The 22,609-nt window shown below is 44.9% G+C and overlaps 1 protein-coding gene across 4 annotated transcripts in view; it reads left to right on the top strand.

The window, feature by feature from the left end:
• Positions 1-22,609, top strand: part of LOC115863861 (tyrosine-protein kinase JAK2) — a 377,772-nt gene that overhangs the window by 75,661 nt on the left and 279,502 nt on the right. For 3 of the 4 annotated variants that reach the window (XM_060300897.2, XM_060300898.2, XM_060300896.2), the window contains one exon: positions 800-903. In XM_060300897.2, coding sequence (XP_060156880.1) covers positions 800-903 — 104 coding nt within the window. Of the gene's footprint in view, positions 1-799; positions 904-10,972; positions 12,384-22,609 lie in introns of those variants that run through there. The other variant, XM_030877109.2, reaches the window with a different exon arrangement.

The following is a 22,609-nucleotide window of genomic DNA, read 5'->3' on the forward strand; positions in this document are numbered from 1 at the left end:
AAGACATTCTTCAAGGCACAAATGGAAGCAGCAGTAATGCCTGCATCAAGCAGAAGCAAAATGGCTGAAGTGGTTGAAAAATTTGAGAATGAAAGAAGAAAGGCAACCAAAGCAGTTGTACTTCACGAGAAAGTTTTTGAAGAGAATTTTGTCCTGCTTATTGATTTGGAAGAACAGGGAAAATGGGGGAACATAATGCATAAATAATAAGAATGGAGGGATCTGGTCTGAACAGTTCTCCAGTTCTAAGGCACACAGGAAGGGTTAAAGAGGGGAATCTAAAGTGACATGGCAGGCAGTTTCTGAATGTCATCGAATGTGTTGTAGGTAAGACCCTTGAAAGGGAAAGGTCCTCTCATGTCAGATTAGCTGTGGTGTTCTATGACAGATTAAATAAGTAGAAATGTCACTCACTTAACCCTTGGTAATTATGCATTGCCTATAAATGATTATGCTTTTTTGCTTTTATGTCCTGCTATGGCTTTAATTACAAAGGCAAAGTTTCATTTTTCACTAGATATACCTCGGTAAACTTAAATGTCTATTCATTCTGATAGTCTCAGCTCTTACAATTGTTTTGATTAACTGTTAGTTTAACCCCCTACAGTTACTTGATATGAGGATAACTCTTTAAAAGACACTTATTCTGTTTTATTATTGCTTGAATTTTGCCGTCTGCTCTTCTGTGGTTCTGATACTCTGGGCATCTGTGTCTGTTTTTTTTTTTCCCTCTGTTTTGTTGGTTTCCCATTATCTGGTTTGGTACAATGATTAATCCTTAAAGTGTTTGTGTTTACAGGGTGGATGTGTGGACTCGACCAACCAAAGCCTGGCTCTGTTACTCATGACCCTTGGACAGCAGGATGTTTCCAAAGTCCTTCTCGGACCACTCTCTCCCTACACGTGAGTTGTTTTCTTTCAGCCCCCTTATGCTCTCCAGTTTAATCCTCCAGTCGAACAAAATGATGAGCACTATCCTGTTCCCACCTGATTATGCTGATCCTTAAATGCGCTGGAGGTTGTCGCTTTCATCTGGCGTTTAACAAGGATTTTGCTTTCCTTTCTTTTCTGCAGTTTCTTCCTTCCCAATTGTCATTTCTGTGTCATTAAAACTGTGTGATCTATACTAGACAGTTCTGTCTGTGCTTTAGATATTGTTTCCATTTTGGAGGTAAACTCCTGCTTCTGTTATAGCTTGGGTTTTATTGTTAGTTTTTAAAAATCCCTCTTTTTCCTAGCTTTAGCAAAAAGGACTGCCTTTTTGTCCAAGAGGCAAAGTCCATAGTAACACCACTGGACTAGGAGGGAAATGCAGAGGTGAGTTTGAGGCCATGAGATGTTATCAGAGGTTGACTGTTGGGGTATTAAAGCAGGCATTCTCCAAAAAAGAGCAGGTCCTCAGAAGACTTGAATTCTAAACAGCACAGTGAAAGAAGCACTCCTGTTGATAGTCAGTGAGGTTGCTGTGAAACAGCCTGTTTGAGCACTGACATCTCTGTACATGTGTCTATATACTTGAAGATCATTCTGTGGCCACCTGTGGGTGGGAAGCTGGCGGAGGGAATGGGCCTTGGGTTCGAGGACATATTCAGGTAGATATGAGACTGAACTGTCCTTTTTCGGTTATCATGGTACCGATGCTGTATATCTGAAAGGTACAGTACTGTGATAACTGAAGAATGGTGGTGCCATCACATTGAGAAAGGGGCGGGCACTGTAGAGGGGGCAGTGTACCATTGGACCCGGGAGCTGGGAGTGTAGAGACCAGGAGATCCTTTTGGAGGCTTTTTTTTTTTTTTTTTTTCTGTAAGTTGGTGGTGGAAGGCTTTTTGGAACAAGGAAATGGAAGAGAATACGTTGTTAGCATTGCGGGAAGACTGAAAGCAGGAAACTGGTGAGGACCACACTATCTCCCTATAACTTGTGTAAAGTATTTCACAGGACAGGAAACCTGAAATTGAGTAATCCTAAGTGGCATGCTGACATCAGGAATCAACATTGCCCAGAGAGACTTTGTAGTTAAGGCACTTGGAGAGGAGGTGAGGGCTGGGTGCACGGCCCCTTAAGTGTAGAGATTGGCTTCCCAGCGAGTTTGCTGCAAGTGGCTGACAGCCGTGTGGCTGCCACAGTGCCCTTCACCCTCTTAGCTGGTCTCATGGCTGCTGCTTTCCCAGCCTTGGCTTCAGGGCAGCAGAAGGCCTGGCTGCTCGGGCAGCATGAGGCGGTGTCTAGAAATGTGTGTGGTCGTGGGGCATGGGGTTTGGCAGAACATTATGTGAAAAATGGAATGTATATTTTTATTTTTCCTTGACACTTTTTTTTTTTTTTTTTTTTTGCTTTTAGAGATTTTTTTTCAGTTTGGCTACAGGGCCTTGTATAATCTTTTTAAGTCAGCAAACTCTGTGGAGACCATCAAGATGTGACTGGACATTTTTAAAAGTTCCTGTGTCCTTGACACACCCCCTCACCAAACATTAATTGCAGTGTCTTGTCTTCCAGAAACCTTGCCTAAAATTACACATCTCCTGGGAAAACAAAGTGGTCTGCTCTGAATGGAGCTTTACAGGAGTGGGACAAATTACAAAATTTTGTGTTTTGAGCCCTGGGGCTGGGACTTGCAGGACAGTCTTCCTCTGGATTACCTGCCCCCCCAGGGCTTCCTGCAAGAGGGGCGGCCAGAGGCTTGGAAAGGGCAGCCTCCCTTCTTTCAGTAAGCTAGGGCAAGGGAGGAGGAGGGAGTTTCTTTTTGAAAGCTGTATCTATTTGGGACCCTTCTTGCCCTTAATCATTGTGGAAAGCTCTAGAAGCCCAAAGAGATGAAGGGCAAAGGCGGGAAGAAATAGGCGTGCTCCAGGACAGGCAAAATTATCATCGTGCGTTTGCATACAGTTAAGGGTAAAAGGACAGAATCCACCGTCAGGATGATCATGGTGAGGGAACAGCTTATCCTAGTTGGATTCAGGAGCTTTGGAGACCATGATATCACACGTATTTTTATGTGCAATTAAAATCATAAAAATCTGCTTTCTGTAACCTCAGATTTCTAAAGAAAACCAGAAGCAAGACCCTCCTTGGTTTAAAGAAATGTATTTTTTTCTGGCAGTTTGCATGTTTTGATTTGTATAAATAGCTTTTTAAATGTCTATTTACAGAGCACTGGGATTAAGCAGGATAGTGTTTTCTAGCAGTGTTGCTTTCAAACGCTTTCTGGAAAATAAGGGTCTTTCTGTTTTTCCCCTTTCCTCTTCTGTTTTACTGCAGGACGTGGCTGGTAATGGTTTTCTGTGTTCCTTGAGAAAGTAAGTCTATATGTGTGAAATTCTTTGGGAAGGCCAGAGAGGTTTTTTTTCAGTAGAATAAAATAGTATTGGATAACATGCTGGTATGTGGAGAATCTGTTTCTTTTCAATTTGCGGAGTTTTAGGTGGTTTACAGGTAGTGATGGTGGTTCTGCTTGCCCCTGAAAAAGCTTAATTTTACAGTTTAAGGATGATGTATACTTTATTTGAAAGTAGGAGTATATATCAACGAGTGTCTTAATTAGCACTTTCAGAAATTGTTTATGATCAGAGACTGCGGTGACCGGAACTTTCTGCGTTCTGCCAGTGCACAGGTATTGGAGTCCAGCCTATCTGGATTTCAGCTCTGGCTCTACCTTGCAGCACTGGGAGACCATGGACAAGGTCTTTGGCATCTCCGAGCCTCAGTTTCATCCACAGAGAAAGTGAATGGTCCTGAAGTCATGGGCTTGTGAAGGTGGAGCGAGGCTTAAATGCGGTCGGGCACTTAGCTCTCCCAGCAGCGCGGTGTGCCTGGCAGAGCTCCATCAGTGCTGGGCGCACACGGACATCCAGTCTCCTGTGAAGTTCACTTTGAACACCAGGAGGCCTGGTAAACTTGCTTTGGGTAACCTCAGGCCTGAAGTCGGCTGTAAATCGTCTGCTCATCTATCTAAATCTGTATCCACTAATTTTTATTTTTCTTAAAGATTTTTTAAATTTTTATTTATTTATTGTTTTTTAAAATTTTTGGCTGTGTTGGGTCTTCGTAGCTGCACGCGGGCTTTCTCTAGCTGCAGCGAGCGGGGGCTAGTCTTTGTCGCAGCGCGTGGGCTTCTCATTGCGGTGGCTTCTCTTGTTGTGGAGCACAGGCTCTAGGCCCACAGGCTTCAGTAGTTGTGGCTCGCGGGCTCTAGAGTGCAGGCTCAGTAGTTGTGGCGCACGGGCTTAGTTGCCCCACGGCATGTGGGATCTTTCCAGACCAGGGCTTGAACCCGTGTCCCCTGCATTGGCAGGCAGATTCTTAATCACTGCGCCACCAGGGAAGTCCCTGTATCCACTAATTTTTAAATTTATGACTAACTTCCTGCAGTTACATTACTAAACAAACTACACACATCTTATTTACTGTTCCTGAGAATTCTGTAAGTGGATGTTTATTTAACAACACTTAACAGTGTTCGCTGTGGGCCAGATGTTGTTTTATGTACTTTACAAACGCGAACTCTTTCAGGTTTCATGATAACCCCACAAGGGTGGTAAAGTTGTGAAGGCAGGCACACTCCATTTTACTGGTCAGCGGATTGAGACACAGAGTGGTCAAGTCGTGTGCCCAGGGTCACACAGTCAGCACCTGGGGTTCGGACTCTGACGTCTCATCCAGAGTGCACGCTTCCCTGACCCACTGTGCTGTTTAGTAAAAGCTGGGATTTCACACATGTTATTGGACTCCAGGCACCTCCCTGCCTGAGCCCAGGGTGCCCTGCTGTATCTTTTCAGAATCCTCGTTTCAAATTGTCATAAAATGATCTCCTTCTGTCTTTCATTGGAAGTCTAAAATAAACTACGTCACTTTGTTTTATTCTAGTTTTAATAAATGACCTCTTTTCACTTTTGTGACGTGCTGGGGAGCGAGAGCCCAGGGTCCTTGTCAAACACGGACTGATCGGGGTAGTTGGCTCACCCAGTGTGTAGCACAGTGATGTGAAGATCAATGAGATGCTGCTCTTTGGGTTCAGTTGCCCAACTCCTCTCTGGGAGCAAGCACAGCACACGCCACCTTACATCTGGGAAATGGTTTAAATGCTGCAAAGCCCAGTCTCCTTTATTATGTTCTTTGAGCCGCAGGACATATTTGGCATATGGTAAAACAAGTGATATCCTTACTTTTCAGATGACAGAGAGGTCTGTCACCTGCTCATAGTGAGTTCTTGGCTGAACTTGGCCTGGTATCCATGTCTCCTGAGAGTGCAGCCAGCCTGGCTCTCTGTTTCCTGCTGCCTTTATAACGGAATTTAATAACTTCATTCCTGGAGCAGAGGTCAGCTGGTCTTTGGGAAAACAGCTCTTCGGCAGAAAAAGTACCACCGATATATTTAAAAGATGCCGTGTCGTGACTACAGGGAGCCCTGTTGAGCAGATTCTCTTCCCACCCCCAGATCTTCCATCCCCTCAATTTGCAGAGCAACTCCTTAGATCTGAGAAGTAGGTGACCCCAGTGTCCAGGTGGCTTGGTGGAGCAGGAGGCGGGGCCCGCTATCATGGTTTGTTGTTGTAGAGCCGCCAGAGAGAGCGCGTCGTGATCCCCGTCACCACCACGCTCTAGCAGGCTTCAGAGGGGGACCTGGTATGAGGGGCTGTATTTTAAGGGGCAGGGCCGGGCAACCTGGCAAGTTCCAGGCAGTTGGGATCCAATGGGCAGATGACTGTGAGCCCAGTGGCCTTCACCTGTTGACCAACAATGGTGGTGGGAACAACCCACTCTTGGAAAATACACAGGAAGAATTACCTCTGTGCTTCAGGATTCTCTGAAACCTGCTTGTCAGATGGACTGGAGGTGTTCAGGAAAAGTAGGTTGTTGGTGGTTTTTTGTTTTTTCATTTTTTAAAAGATATAAATCACTTTGTTCTGGGGGAAGAAAGCTCACTAAGGATACTTCTCTTAAGTCAGGAGTCCCAGTTGCCTAAAAGGGTTAGTCGGAAAATCTTCCAGTCACACTGTTGCGGGTAGAGGAGCAGAGCTGCCCTCGGTGTCCCGGGGGTGCCTCTTCTGCCTGGCTCTGTGGCTGGGGAGCTGTGTCTAGAAAGTGTGGGTCTACTGTATGGTGTTCGGAAGAGAAAGAAAGGGGAGCGGTGCCGCGTGGGGCTGTGGAAAAGGACACGGACCGGCCCTGGACCTGACTTTGTTCAACTGCATATAGATGTGGGTGAGTTTATTCTGTTTGGTTTTCATTTTCTTAAGGATACTGTTAGTATTTCATATCGCCTGAGGTTATTTCTCAGCTTCTGAGCATGGTTACTTTACGCTATCCGAGCCACAGGAGACTTAGGGAGAATGGGGCTGGCGGTGGAGGGCATCATGAAATGTACCTTAACTCAGTCCTTACACAGTCTTCCTCAGACAGGCTGAAGGGTTGGCAGAACATTATGTAAAAAGTGGAACTGACTTTGCTTTTGCTAACGATTCCAAAGGCTACAAATACCCCAAAGCTGCAACTATGCAGACCTGCACACTCAAGCCTGTGTTTCTCCCCTCCTTCTCCAAGAGATCAGAGGCAGGCTGCGGCCTCTTAGGAATTCTGCCAGCTGGGGAAGGTGTCTGCTTTTTCCAGCACAGTTGAACGATTCAGGGTGAAGTATGAAGTAGGCTGGGGAGGCTCTGGAAGCAGAGCGTGCCTCGGGCCTGTATTAGAACCGAAGCAGCAGCGAGAGAGAACAGGCTGTTTCCTCCTTAGAATGCAGACAAGTGGGTGAGATGGCTGGCTTTTTCTGTGTTGCTGCCAGCCGGAAGCTATGCCCACAGATGTGGACTGTTTATCTATGGTTTTTTTTGATGTGTTTGTTTTCTTTCTTTCCTAGGGCAGGGTTAGGGAGGTTGTGAGGCTGGGACAGAGCAAAAACCTGAAAATTTGAATTGGTTAGTAAAATGAGAAAGCCAGCAGGGGAAGAATTGACTTCCCTTAATTGCTAAGAATGTTGAAGTCATTTCTCAGAAGTATCCCTGGGGCTTCCCTGGTGGCGCAGTGGTTGAGAGTCCGCCTGCCGATGCAGGGGACACGGGTTCGTGCCCCGGTCTGGGAAGATCCCACACGCTGTGGAGCGGCTAGGCCCGTGAGCCGTGGCTGCTGAGCCAGCGCGTCTGGAGCCTGTGCTCCGCAACGGGAGAGGCCACAGCAGTGAGAGGCCCGCGTACCGCAAAAAAAAAAAAAAAAAAGTATCCCTAAACCCTAACCTCCACATTCTGTTGGGTGCCCCATTCCTGAGTGCCTTATATATAGTGCCTAGCAGGTGTAATGGGTTAAGGTCATTGCCCTGGAGGTGCTTATATAATTTACCAAGAGTGGGGCCAGGGCAATTGTGAGACACTTACACATGAGCATTTCATTAGACTCCATAAGCAGAGCCAAGAATGCTATGGAAACCCAGAGGGGTTACTGGCTAGAGAAGGCTTCGTAGAACAGGTGGCAAATGGGACGTTATTTTAAAGATGGAGATGAAGTAGCACAATCCAAGGTGGAAGAGAGAGCAAAGAAGTGAGGAATTTTTCTGTGCGCATGCAGCCATCACCGGGACTCCTACCGTCCAGGCTAGTTACTGTTCCATCTCTTAGCCCATCTCGGGCAGACAGGATGCGGAATTGTTCAGACTTTCTTTCCCCCTTTTTGCTTTTTCCTCCTTTGACTAGATTAACTAGGATAAAGGGACAGGAGAGGGTGGAAAATGCATTGCAGTAGGCTTTATACTTAGTTTGGTATATACTGTGTGAGGACGGGAGCCATGTATCAGTTCTTTTTTTTTTTAACTTCACAAATAAAATAGTTATTTTAAACAACTTTATTGAGATATAATTCACATACCACACAGTTTACCTATTTAAAGTGTACAATTCAGTGGGTTTTTAGTATATTCACAAAGTTGTGTAAATGTAACCACAGTCTAATTTTAGAACATTTCCACCACCGTGGAAGGAAACCCTTTTGCCCATTCACAGGTGTTCCTGATTCCTCTCACTGCCCCCAGCCCTAGGCAACCCCTAATCTGCTTTCTGTCGCTATAATAGATTTGCCTGTTCTGTCCAATTCATATAGACTCAAACAATATGTGGGTCTTTGTGACTGGCTTGTTTCACTTAGCAGAATGTTTTCAGGGTCCATCCATATTGTAGCATGTACTAGTACTTCATTCCTTTTTATGGCTGAATAATATTCCATTGTACAGATAAACCATCTTTTGTTTATCCATTCATCAATTGATGGCCATTTGAGTTGTTTGTACTTTTTGACTGTTATGAATAATGCTCTTATGAACATTTATGTACAAGTTTTTGTGTGGATGTATGTTTTCATTTTTCTTGTGTATATACCTTAGGGTGGAATTGCTGGATCATGTGGTAACTAACTCCTTGTGTAACATTTTGAGGAATTGCCAGACTGTTTTCCACAGTGGTGGTACCATTTTACATTTCTACTAGCAGTGTTTGAGGGTTCCAATTTCTCCTCACCCACACTTTTGTTATTATCTTTTTTTTTGATCATAGCCTTTCTGTTGGTTTTGATTTGTGTTTCCCTAGCAACTAATGATGTTGAGTATCTTTTCATGTGGTTATTGCTATGTGCATATCTTCTTTAGAGAAATGTCTATTCAGATCCTTTGCTCATTTTAAAATTAGATTATTTGGTTTTTTATTATCGAGTTGTATGCATTCTTTATATGTTCCAGATACCAGACCCTTATCAGATAAATGATTTGCAAATATTTTCTACCATTCTGGGGGTTGTCTTTCCACTTTCTTGATAGTCTCCAGAAAAGATTTTAATTTTGATGAAGTTCAGTTAATCCATTTTTTCTTTTATCACTCTGCTTTTGATGCTGTATCTAAGAAATCATAGCTTAACCCAAGATCATGAAGATTTACTCCTGTGTTTTCTTCTTTGAGTTTCATAGCTTTAGCTCTTCCATGTAGGTCTTTGATCCGTTTTGAGTTAATTTTTGTGTGTGATGTGAGTAAAGGGTCCAGCTTCATTCTTTTGCGTGTGAAGCACCATTTGTTGAGATTATTCTTTCCTCTTTGAATTATCTTGGCACCTTTTTGAAAATGAGTTGACCACAAGTGTGTGGGCTTATTTCTTGACTCTCAATTCTGTTCCATTGACCTGCATGTCAGGATCAGTATTTTGAAAGCTCCTCGGGTGATTCCATGTACATTCTGTGTGAGAACTGTTTGTATGGTTTGATTGGGAGGCAGCACAACACAGGTTGCTGAACTACTTCATTAAAGACGTGCAGATCTCCTTAGGTAGGTTTATTCCTAGATATTTTATTCTTTTTGTTGCAGTGGTAAATGGGAGTGTTTTCTTGAGTTCACGTTCAGATTTTTCATCATTAGTGTATAGGAATGCCAGAGATTTCTGTGCATTAATTTTGTATCCTGCTACTTTACCAAATTCATTGATTAGCTCTAGTAGTTTTCTGGTAGCATCTTTAGGATTCTCTATGTATAGTATCATGTCATCTGCAAACAGTGACAGCTTTACTTCTTCTTTTCCGATTTGGATTCCTTTTATTTCCTTTTCTTCTCTGATTGCTGTGACAAAGCGAGAGAGAGGCATGGACATATATACACTACCAAACGTAAGATAGATAGCTAGTGGGAAGCAGCCGCATAGCACAGGGATATCAGCTCGGTGCTTTGTGACCGCCTGGAGGAGTGGGATAGGGAGGGTGGGAGGGAGGGAGACGCAAGAGGGAAGAGACATGGGAACATATGTATATGTATAACTGATTCACTTGGTTATAAAGCAGAAACTAACACACCATTGTAAAGCAATTATACCCCAATAAAGATGTTAAAAAAAAAAAAAGATATGCAGATCATCTGTTCTTAACTAAACCAGTGTTTCGCAAACTGGGCTGGTACGAATCACCAGGGAGGATTCTGGCCCCTGTGCCCTGCGGAGACACGGCTTGGTAAGGGGTGAGGAGGGGACATGTGGCCTGTGATTCTGGGCTCTTCCACATGGACACTTCCTCTCCACCAGTTAGTTGCCAGTTGATTGAAACCTTCAGTAATCTGCTTGTTAAATGAACTCTCCAGGTGAGTCCTATGGTCAGTCTCGCTGGGTTGATGCCAAATCTGCTAGGCCAGACCAGTACCATGGTCCTTCCACGGAATTCCTGTTCCCAAGGTACTCTTGGGGTGAAGCCATCGCTCTGTCTTAAGGGGAATGACAAGAAAGAGCCCCTTGAACCTCCTCTGCATGTTTACTGTGAGCACTTCCCTGGCCACCTTATTTAGTATTGCCTTCAGCCATATACACACAAATATTTTATACCTACGTTTCCTTGTCATCTGCCTTGTTTACTTTATTTAAATTTCTGACTATGGAGGAAGTATATATGTATTTCAAGGATATAGATTGAAAGCTTCATGAGAGAAGGGATTTTTGGTTGACTGCAATATCTCCAGCATGAAGAACAGTGCCTGGCACGTAGTAGGCACTCAATAAATATTTGTTGAATGAATGAAAGGGCTGTCGAGATTGAACAATGGAGAGAGAGACTTCTCTCTTTCAGCATCAGCAGCAGTCACCCTGCTTGGTTTTAATCTCATGATACTGTGACTCATTAAAGCACGTGTTTCTCTCTCTGCATGAGCCTCTTGAAGATTAATGCCATATTCATGTCCACTCTAATGCATGTGTAGGACTAACCTCTAACCTTTTCCTTTCTTTTTTTAAATTTAATTTGTCTTACGTTGTGTGCATCTCTGCAAGCTGTTTAAAATCATCTTTGGAATCTGGCAGGCTGTAAATAAATGCTGTTTAATCAGCATTGATAGAAGTTCTTAATTTCAGTTATTCCTCCTGATCTGGGAAATTAAAAGCTTCAGCTCTAGGCTGGAGAAGAATTTTTTAAAAGCCGAATTCCTCTTTCATTTCTCCCTCCCTTTTTTAAATTTTTATTTTTATTTTTTAGGATAGAATTTTTGCGGCATTTGAAGAGCTTTTTCCAGATTATGTTTAAAATTGAAACCAAGCCATGTGGTGAAGAACTCAAGGGAGGGGATAAAGTGCTGATGACTTGTGTTGGCATTGGCTTCTCCAACCTCAGCAAGACCCTCAAGTGACACTGTCACAAGCTGAAAGGCCCCAAGGCCTCTGGACACAGCAGAAGCTGCCAAGGAACCAAAGGGACCAAGTTCATCCAGGACAGGATGGCCTCTTATATTAAGGACTTAAAAATTTTTCCATTTAAAAACCATCAGCATATCCGAATAAAAGATGTTTCTCTATCTTGTGGTTTCCAGCCATTTCTCCAGGGCAGACATTCCTCAGGAGGCCCATTCTTGATGGGAACTCCCTTGGCTTACCTGGATGAAGAGTGTGCCTTCAGGATACAGTCGTGCTGCTAGAACAACATCACAGCTGCATTTCAGCAATGCTTCCTCAGCCCACATCCCCAGGCTTCTGCCATATGGCTATTTTTCCAGACCTGTGGAGTTACTGTTCGTTCTGCAAGGACTGACCTCTCTGAACCTTGGTTTCTGTGTAGGGATTAAATGAGATAATATGGGTGGAAGCCCTTTATCAGTAGTGCAGTGTGATGCAAATGTCAGAAATTGGTGTAGTAGACTATTTTATCCCTTGTCTTCTGAGTGGACTGCTATCTTGGAGACACACTGCTCCCCATCTGGTTCATTGTATGTGGATTTTGGGGAGGATGAGTGACTAGGGAGAGCAGGAATCTAACGAAAGTTATTGGATATTTTCTGTATCTCAGGTGTGCTATGTGTTTTCTCATTTTATTCCCACAATAGCCCAGTGATGTAGATTTTATTATCTCCACAAGAAAAATTTAAAAAGGGTATTTTATTCTTTTGAAATTGATAATGTAAAGATAGTAGATCTCCTGATTTAAAAGATCTAAGTGTAATAGTGTCAGAGTCTAGAATTTCACCCTACTTGCAAGCTAATAAGTTAGATGATTACTGTTTCATGGATGCTAGCAGAAGAAATGGATATCTCAGGTCAGAGACAAAGAACTTTATTACTCAGAGCACAGCAAGCAGCATGAGCTTCATGTTTGTATTGGTTTCTTTCTCCCCAAGTCCCACACTGGTGATGTGTAGGGGCCGCAGGTAGATGCCATGCATGCCGGGGGTTTGCATCAGAGCCAAGGAACATGCACACTTGGGCACTCCACCTCTTACAGCAAGCCTGCTCTTTGTTCCAGATGGGGACATTACTTCACCTCTCAAGATTGCTTGCTATGAACACATGATGAGAAAGTGTTGTGGTAAAGGCCTCCCCAGCAAGAATGTGCAGGACCTGTGGTAGTTTCGTCTGCAACTAATAGAGGCTACATGTGGTGTGTGTAAGGGGTCAGAATTGGTAGAAGGGGAAATATCTGATTCTTCCTATTAGGATTCCAAATGGTGTTTTCCACCTAGGGTGGGCTTTTTTTTTTTTTTTTTTTTTTTTTGCGGTAAGCGGGCCTCTCATTGCTGTGGCCTCTCCCGTTGCGGAGCACAGGCTCCGGACGTGCAGGCTCAGTGGCCATGGCTCACGGGCCTAGCCGCTCCGTGGCATGTGGGATCCTCCCGGACCGGGGCACAGAACCCGCGTCCCCTGCATCGGCAGGCGGACTCTCAACCACTGCGTCATCAGGGAAGCCCAGGGTGGGCTTTTGAAGTAAGGAAAGGTCTTTACCTCCCCAGTTCTCTTGCTCCCCTTTTCTTTTTCAGTAAAAGGGGTCCAGAAGGAGTCTGTGCCCTCGTGTCTGGGGGTGTGGGAGGATGTGGAGGTGAAGGGCTAACACTGAAGGATTCAGGCCATTTTGAACTGTGGCTCTCTGCTTACTGAGAGCTCTACATAGTGTGTTAGATTTCTGTTGCTGTGTAACAAATTACCACAGACTTAGCAACTTAAAAGAATACCATTTATCATCTCACAGTTCTGTAGGTCAGAGGTCTTGGTAGGCTTGCTTGGGTTCTCTGGCTAGGGCCTCAGAAGGCTGATGTCAAGGTGTTAGCCAGGCTGGGCTCTGGGCAAGAATATGCTTCCAACCGCATTCAGGTTGTTGGCAGAATTCAGGTGGTGGGACTGGGGTCCCTGCTTCTGGCTGTCAACTGGGGACAATTCTCAGCTTATAGAGCCTGCCTGCATTCCTTGCAACTTGGTTCCCTCCATCTTTAAGCCAACAACAATGCACTGAATCCTTCTGTGGCATTGAATCCTTCTCATGCTTGAATCTGACTTCTTGTGATACCAGGGTAATCTCCTTATTTTAAGGTCATCTGATTACAGCAGTACCTAGATTAGTGTTTGAATAGCCAGGGCCCAGACTCTTGGACATCTGAGAATTCTGCCTGCCACACGTACTGCAGTTTTATTTACTGCTGCTGTCGTTTGAATCCAGATCTGCCCATGCTCAGATACAGAACTAAGGGACCACGTGGCTTTGGCTGTGTCCTGCAGGGGCTTCCTGTCCCTCGGGACAAGCTCTGGAAATGGTACTGTTGGTCAGTTTAGGGTGGCATGTAGACTCCAGGCAGATCATTGCAAGCAGTAGAAGGGACGTGTGCCCCTCTCTGCTCTAAACACGGAAGTGTCCCAGCCCTCATCTGGCACAGCTACTTCTGGAGTGGTGGTGGTGATGCTGTTGCCAATAGGAGGACAAATTTAATATTTATTTAAACAGCCTACTGCCAGCCCCTTCTCAGGTGCCCAAGAGAAGCAATTGCACTCCTTGGGCAGAAGTTGCTGGTACATCTTAGTGACATACCGCTCCTTCATTCTCTGCCTTATTCTTAGCTTAGCTCCTGATTGGTTCAGCTACCCCTGGTGCAGTTTGATGGGAGATTCCAGCATTTTGGACTCGGCTTTCTATCTTGACCTGTCTACTCCTCTCTGCTGACAGAGACAGACCACTCTGAGTTCAGCGAGACTAGTGATTTTTTTTTTTTAAGGCATATACATCTGTGATGTTTTGGGGCTCATGGCCGAATCACAGCCTTTGCCTTCCTGTCATGTACCAGGCCCTGCTTCTGTCTTTCACCGTCCTTCTGTGTGAACACCAGCCAGCCTCCCTCCATCATGATTATTTACCATCTTCATCAAGACAGTTGATAAGGGTAGGGGGAAGCTGGGGTATTGCAACATGACGTGCTGATGGGGAAAGAGCAGTTGGAGGCACTGTGATATTCACATTGCCCTCAGAGGGCAGCTGAACCTTGTGGTTTGTTTGTTTGTCTTAATCTTTTCTGATAAAAAGTGGTGAAGGATATCACTGATTACAGACCCAACCAAAAAGCCCCAAAACTTAGGTTGCACCGTGGTGCCTGTCCTCACTGTCATGCTACGATGAAAGATCGTGAGGTGGCCATTCCGCTAGGTCTGTTGTGTCTGGAGGCTCCTAGGTGAGGCCAGTGCTGGCAGTTAGCTTCGTGGTGACCGAGCGGAAGTGTTGAGGGTGTTAAAAGACAGGGAAGGAAGTAGCAGATTGGAGTAGAGGAGGCCTGTGGAAGTGGACAAAATTGAAGGTAGATAGAGAAAAGGAAACACCAGGAAACTAAGGGATTGCTTCAGTTTTAACCATGCCCAAGGTCGGGGTGGGATTCACCTGGGTGAGGTGAGGGGACCAAGGCAGGGTGCCGAAGTGGATTTTTCCAGGGTATTGGTCACGGTGGGAGGATTATAATGTGGCGTTCCACTGACTTTACCTGTTGGTGTTTTGCTGGAGACGTGTGGATGTGCCGGTGGGCAATTTTAGCCAGTCTGTGGTGAATGGGAAAGCAGCACCGCAGCCTGTGTGCCCAGCCTGGACCTCTGTTATTCCTCACCTGACTCCAGAATAGGGGAGAAGTAACTTGCATTTAGTCAGTTTCCATGTTTAGACCACCTGGCGGGTTCTTTAGAAGTGACTAACAGTTAATAGGAATGTCAGTAGGCAAGCCAGGTCTTTCTGTACTCTAGCTGGCTAGGTCTAAGAAGCCATGTGAGGGACTTCCCTGGTGGTCCAGTGGCTAAGACTCCACACTCCCCATGCAGGGGGCCCGGGTTCGATCCCTGGTCAGGGAACAAGATCCCACATGCCGTAAGTGAAGATCCCGCATGCCGCAAGTGAAGATCCCGCATGCCGCAACTAAGACCCAGTGCAGCCAAATAAATAAGTAAATAAATAAACACTAAAAAAAAAGAAGAAGCCATTTGAGTGGGACAATTTATCAGTGTTTGGCATCTTGGATGGACCAGGGCAGAGTTTTTTTCACACATGCGCCACTTCCTCTCTTCCTGGTTCTTCTGATACTGGTGGCTCTGGATGTGGATCCTGCTCTGCTGACACCCTTCTGTTGAGTCTGCAGGGGAGGTGATGGTGACCTCGCGAGCTAAGTAGCCCAGTTTGCTTTCTGGTCCAGTTCAGCTACTAACCAGCTGTGATGGGATAAGTAATTCACCTCCCCACACTTGGTTTCCTCTGGGAAATCAGGGTGGATGTGTGAGATGGTGCCCCACAAAACAGAAAGATGTGCATCATTGCCTCCTCCTCCCCTATCATTATATGTGTTTACTTGGCGTGGCAGATAGGTTAGTTGGCATGAGTATTTTTCTTTTAAACATCAAGATGTTTCTGAGGTCTCAGGACACTCTTTATTTGTGTGTTTCTTCCCCGTTCCCAACCCTTTTAAAGAGCTTTACTTCAAAAATTTCAGATTGATTAATTTGTTAATAATTTCTGCTGTGATTTGGGAAATCATATATTCAAACTGATGAAGGCAGGTGAATTTCCAGAAATTAGAGACCAACTTAAATGAACAAGCCCAGCAATGACACATGTGGCAACTTCACGTGTCTACTCTGTGAATACCCTGTCACCACGGCCGTGAGGGTGCTGGGCCTGCTGCCGGACTCATTGGTGGCTGTTTGGGTAACTGGTCTTGTCTTGGGAGTAGATGCTGCCCCAAAGGAAGGGGAATGGCAGAGGCAGCTTCCTGTTCCTGCTGCATCTGTGGATGGCAGGACACTCCTGAAGACATCTCTTTATAGTCTTCAAGGGAAGATATTGGTGGGGATTGCGTATTTGGAAATGGTGCCTGGCTTGCTGCTTGCAGGGATCCAATTTCAGATCATGACAACTGACCTCAGGTGGTTTTAAATGCTGAGTGTACTTGGCTCCCATACTTCCTGCATTCTCTCTCCGTGCTCTGTTTCCACCTCTCTGCTATTTTACCCGTTAGGCAATTAAAAGCATCGTGCCTAAGATCTGTAAGTTTTGAAGAACCAATGGAAAGGCTTGCAAAAAAAAAAAAAAAAAAAATACTGGCTCCAAATTATGCAAAAAAAAGAGCAAAAATAATTAAATATCCACAAAATGAAACATTTCCAAACTTAAAACGTTGAGAACAATATAGTTGAGAGTTTCTTCACAAGTATTCCCAAGCACATGCAATGATTGCAAGGAATCATTGCTAATCATATATTAAATGGGTTGCTGGTCAACCGAGCAATTTAAAAGGCAAAATTATAAAGAGCCTTTCAGAAATTTGGCACGTGGCTACATTTTGATACGTGTGGTTTGGCGACGCTGTCATAAGAGGCCTAGAAAGTAAAACCACGTAAGCCTTCCCCGCCCCGTGAGCCACCTCTACAATCTTAGCGCCTCAGCAGTTCCTGAGGGACCCGCCCCGACGGGCACCCCCCCCCCCCACTGTACGTTCTCATGCACCCCTGGGTGCCTCCCCTGTCTTCACACTTCACACACTCAGTTGTTGCTTAATTCTCCTCTGTGTTAACCTGTTATGGTGTGGAGCGGATTGATCTTTTAAAGTTTGGTGTGGCTATGATTTTAAAGTTATTTTTGAAAACCTTTATTTAAAAAAAAGATGAATTCAGTCATTTGTGAGGAAAGATTTTGGTTTCTTGAGTTTCACTCGAGCACTGCAGAAGTAACACAGGCTTAGCAGTGAGACCTATGTTTGCATCTTAGCTGAGTTGGTAGACACATGGCATCAGGCCATGTATGTATTAAATGGATTCCTTCCAGCTGTTAACCCCCTGATGAGGATTCAAAGCAGTCTTTTACCTAACAGGTTAATGTCTCCATGAGTCATAGGGTTTACCTTTACATCTGGTACTTGGATGGACTCAGTCAGAAGACCAGAGGCAAGATATGGCACCTGTACATGGGTTGGGGTCAAACTGCCCCATGACAGATGTTACAGAGTTAAAAAGAGACCTACAGGCATCTCTGTGAAGTTCTCCGTGTTCCAACAGGACCCATCTAGTCAGGGTGAAGTGAGCAGTCAGGTGGCCTCAGGGCTGTCAGAGCCTAGAGCTTCTGTGTCCGCCAAACCAAACTGAGGAGCTCCAGTGTCATCAGGCCACAGTGTAGCCTATGACTACCATGTAAGCAACTGCATGTCATCAGAATTCAACTGTCTCCCATCTCCCAGTTCTGCTTTCGGTGTCTCCCTTCTCCAGCAGGCATTCTCTTTAATATTCAATTTTCTCAGCAACCCTCGTGGACAGATTCTCTCTACCCAATTTTTTTTTAAAAAAAATCCCCCAGAATTGTGTCTCCCTCTGTTGACTCCAGAATGCTTTGACTGACCAGATCTGGGTCCTGTTCCCATCCCTGGAGTGGTAGGGATGTCGGCCTCACGCAAATTGTGTGGATTGAGGGGAGCAGGAAAAGTGATTCCCAAAGGAAAATCTGAATGCTTTTACAAAGAAGAGAATGGACACTGGGAAGGCAGAGACGAAGATGTCCACTATAGACTACTTAACCTAATTCCCTGAATACTCTTGAAAGGATATCCTACAACACTGCCTGCCCACCACCATCTTTCACCATCCAAAATCTTCCGGGATTATGGTATAGAATCGGGTGGACAAGGATGAATTCAGTTCAACACATGTTGCCTGACAAAGGCAAGACTGTTGTACCCAGAAGGCCAAAGTTAATATGGACACTGGGCAAAAGTTTATCATTTTAGCCAGTGGGCTAGAAGGGGGAGCATACCCAGGATGATAACACAGAGGGAGGAGAAGTGGCAGTGACCAGTTGGGTGTGGGAGCACCAAGTGGGTTGTGGACCAGGAGGAAAGGTAAGGGCCAGCCTAAAGGAAAGAAGGGTCCCCGTGCAATGTCCATTGATTGTGGTTCTGTCTTTCTCAGCCTCTGGAAAGACAGATTCAGGAGTGGGGAGGAAGATCAGGACTTTTTTTCCATTGCCAGGAATACAAGAATTAAAATGATGACAACGACAATGACGTAAAAAGCTACCCCTGGAAGAGCACTGAAGTCATATATAAGGGATGACAGGGATTAGGATGGGGACATGATAGGTATTTCTATTATTTTCAAATAATTTGCACTATTTTGTTTTCATAGTTATATACCTGTTTCTATGTGTGTATATGTTTACTTATATTAAGAATCTCAGGTACAACTCCTGTGATCTTCCATCAGCTCCAAGGCAAATAAAGATCAAGCATCCCCTTTGTCCCATACCTCTGCACCTTCCCTTAAAGAACACACACACACACACACACACACACACACACAACTTACCTGTGATGTGACTGGGGCCTGTGAAAGGAAGTGCCGCAGATGGAGAGGAATCTCAAGTCCAAGGCCTGCTCGTGATGCTACCTAAGTGGCTTACTTGTACCTTGCCTCGCTTCAGGATTCTGGGTCAGAGCACTATGCTTCACCTCCAAATTAGATCACATTAGGTCTGCTGTAGTGCTTCCCAGAGCATGTTCTGTGGTACACTATCATCATGGGATGCTTTCCCTGAAAAGCACTTAGTAGAGGTGTAGACAGTGCTGCAGTCTCCAGCCCAGGTTTGGAGGTCACAACGTGCACTAACATAGCAGAAGCTCTGAGAAGTCCTGTAGCTGAAATTCTTCTCTTTAGCCTACTGCTTTTCAAACTGAGTTGAGCATAGACCTTTCCATACCCTACCCGCCCCCCACACAAGTATTACATGTAGTGCCCTTATTCTGCAGATCATACTTTGGGGGTACTTGCTCTAGTAGGATTTTTTAGGAAAGTATAAACTCTTCCGTTGTTGATGGGAGTATTTGTAAGAAGCCGAGCAGTTGTAGGGAACCTGGTGGCTAACCCTTCCCCCGCCTTACAGCACCAACACGCACACACAGAAGCTCCAAATCGCTGGCTCCACCCAGTCCCATACCATCTTCCCTTCTTGTCTGGGCTTCTGGGAATTACAGTGGTCAGGTATGTGGTTAGGCTGGGATTTTTTTGTGTGTCATGTGATAAATTACAGTGTCTCCAGTTTCTTGAGTCACACTGACTGTTCTTTCCTTCTTGGCTCAGAACCTTAACATGTTAGTAGAACCCACTTGAGCTCTCAGCAAGAAGGGGTCAGAAGATGTGTGTAGAAGTTCTACTGACTTGGGGGTTCAGGGAGAGGGCCAGAGCCTTGTGGAGGCCTAGCCCAAGTCTTGGTAATAGGGAGAAACCCTTAGGAAGTGAGCACCACGGAGAAAAGGTTGGCCGTACTGTTAGGCCAAGGCTGAGCCCCCAAACACCTGGATTTTCAGAACTCTGACCTGGGCACGTCTTGTCAGCAGCTGTCACCAAGATGTGAAGACAGGGCCCTCAAGGCAGTGAACCTGGGAATGGGGAGAGGAATTGGGCTTTTTAAATGGGCATTTTAAAAGATACATTGCACTTAAAACAAACCCCTACCGGCCCTGCTCCTCTGCTGATGGGCTTTCCAGGAAAGAGCCTGAGTGGATACTCTGAGTGTCTATAAAATTTAGAACTTAAGTGGGTGCTTTTTAAAGCTGTTGATGCTGTGTGTCAAGGAAAAGCTTTTGCAGCTCTTAACAACCTGAGTGGGTACTATTTGCAGTTCTGAGATTTGTCTTTTGGGAGTTCGGAAGGTGAAATAGCAGCAAAGGTTCGGTCAGAGCCCTGAACGTGACCCAGGTTAGGAAAGAACAAAGCAAACTTGAACTCCTGTTCACCCACCTGAGAGGAAGAAGAGTGCAAATGGGAGTTGGAAAACAACCAAACCTCTGATAGAGGGCGTGAGTGGGGAGTGCCTTAGTTAACACTAGCAAGAAAACAGCCTTGGTACAACAGGGAGGGCTGCTGGGAGAACAGCAGGGGTCAGTCCCTCAGGGGCTGTCCTACTTGTCTCATCTGTTTGCTCCTGAACTGAGGGGACTGAACACCAAATGCCTAATACCACTTGTATATTCTTGTGCGACTCCTTTACCAAATGTTAAGAACTACTGCTATTATGAATAATTTACAAATTCATGTTAAAGCAACACTGAATTCATACTTACTCCATGAAGTGCTTTCTCAATCAACAAATTCTATCTTGTAGAAACAGGTCTGCCTGTGAAAATTTTAGATGTTTAAAAGAGGTCCTCATACTTTCTTGAAAAGTGTGGAATGACTGTTATATTGTGTGTAATTATTTTCTGCCCAGTAGTAGTCTCCTGTTGGTTACCTACTTGGTCATGTGATTGTTCTGGAATGTTCTGGAATGTTTGAACTTCTTGGCACAAACCTTGGCTGTCTGCTTGTGTCTGGGGGAGGGGTAGGTTAGGAGAGAGAGGCAGAGGGAAGACTGGAGGCCAGTTCAGTTATTGAGCTATTCTCAATAATCATTCAAAGAGATGAAGTTCCATTTGGCATCACAATCTGCTGATAACTAAAATGTTTCCAAGCTCAGCCTCCTTGCTTCGAGATAAAGAAAGTGCTGCTTTCTTCCCTCAGAATGTTTTCTTCCACAAAGTAGCAGCCTTCCAAGGTGGCAAGTGTTCAGATTTCCTTGACTCACAATTGTCACTCCTTTATGGATTTCAAAACACTTCCACGAACGTTATCTCATTTTGTCCTCACAGGCACATATATTTAGGCTTAAAGACGCTATGAGACTTATTAATCAAGTTCACATGGTTAGTGGAGAAACTGGAACATGAACACAAAGCTTTTGGTTCCATTAGCTCCAAACCATGACATACATGTGTCTCTAGCAGGTCATACCTCTATGCCCTTTCAAATGGGTATTCTTAAATATTTGTCCAGATTTAGAGTTGAAGAGATAACAGAAATAACTCCTGTGAAGAAAGGGTAGAAAAGCAGAATGCTAGAGGTAGCATCCCAGTTTTTTACATCTCAGCAAAACTAAAGCCCTGCTTTATCATCTTTGCAGCTCAAGCATTCCCCTTGGAAGTTATATTAGTCTGGATTTTTTTTTTTTTTTTTTTTAGCATAAGGGACTGAAAACAAATAGGTTTAAGGAAAAAATGGGAATGTATTGATCATTTAAAGATAAAGTCCAGGGAAGTATCTCACTTTGGGCATAGCTGGATCCATGGGCTTGAATGATGTCATCACTTTTGCTCCATATCTCTGTTCTTTTTTCCCTTATTTCATTCTCCACCAGGGTCTTCTCACTGACGGTGGCAAGAGGCTGTCATTTCTTGGCTTACATCCTATCCTTTCAGAAGCCCCAACAGAAAGAATCTCCCTAACAGTTCCCAGCAGTGTCCCCAAAGAGGTGATCATCATGGAATTGACTTGGGTCACTTGCCCAACCAGAAATCACTTACTATATATAACCAGAGGGATTTGCTGCTCTTATTGGCCATGCCTGAGTCGCATGCCAGTTCCTACAGCCAGATGGCATCAAGCCATGTGGGAGTCAAGCTCCCAAACCATTTGCACTGAGAGTGGGGGAGGTGATTCCCCAAGGAAAATATTGCTTCTGGTGCCAATAGACAAGAAGATGGATACTGGGCAGACCAAGGCAAATATGTACTATAGAAACATTCTCCCGGCCCCTTTAAGACCCGGCAGCTTTTCGGTATATTCCTTTAAACAACATTCAGGATGCTCCCTAAGCAGAGTGCTGATCAATACAATTTCCTCTATTCCATTACATTATAGATTAGAACCCTGGGCATCTTACCAACTGGATTCCTCTTATTCCACCTCTGTCTTTACCAGGTGAGGAAGTTGGAGAGCAGAGGGACTCGGCCAGGACAGGGCAGAGTTTAGGTCAGATCCTGGCCCTAGACCATTGCCTGCTGGAACTAGCAAGCACCGCTGGCTCTGCCACTTGGGCAGCCCAGCAGAATAGCTTCCTTTGTCCCACAACCCACCTGGGTTCTGCTAGGACCTGAGGTTGGTGTGGGTTGTAGCTGTTTGAAGAGATATACAGACTTAGAAATTAAGCCATCCTGGCCTGAGGTAATCACAGCCTACTTAAGACTCTGCAGTGGGTGGGTCAGTGTGCTCACTGCACTGGACTCTTTCTATCATTCAAAATATGTGCATTGATTTAGTTAAAAGAGCATGTTTAACAGTCCCCCAACAGAAACCACGTGGGAGGAAACATGCTAGGTGTTACTAGGAGTAGCCTAGGCTTGTAAGATTGGGGAGGGGACTTCCACTTTTTGCTCTATCTCTTCTCTGTTGTCAAAGTGGTTTAGGAGGAGGCACCAAGCCATAGTAGGACATCTGGGGGAATCCCTTTTGGCCCTGAACACAAGGTTTGAGGAAAACTGGCAAAGTACCACTGATGGGAACTGGGTGGGACCTGGGGGTTGGAGAGAAGACTCGG

This window comes from Globicephala melas, chromosome 6 (genome assembly GCF_963455315.2).
Source record: "Globicephala melas chromosome 6, mGloMel1.2, whole genome shotgun sequence".
NCBI lineage: Eukaryota > Metazoa > Chordata > Mammalia > Artiodactyla > Delphinidae > Globicephala > Globicephala melas.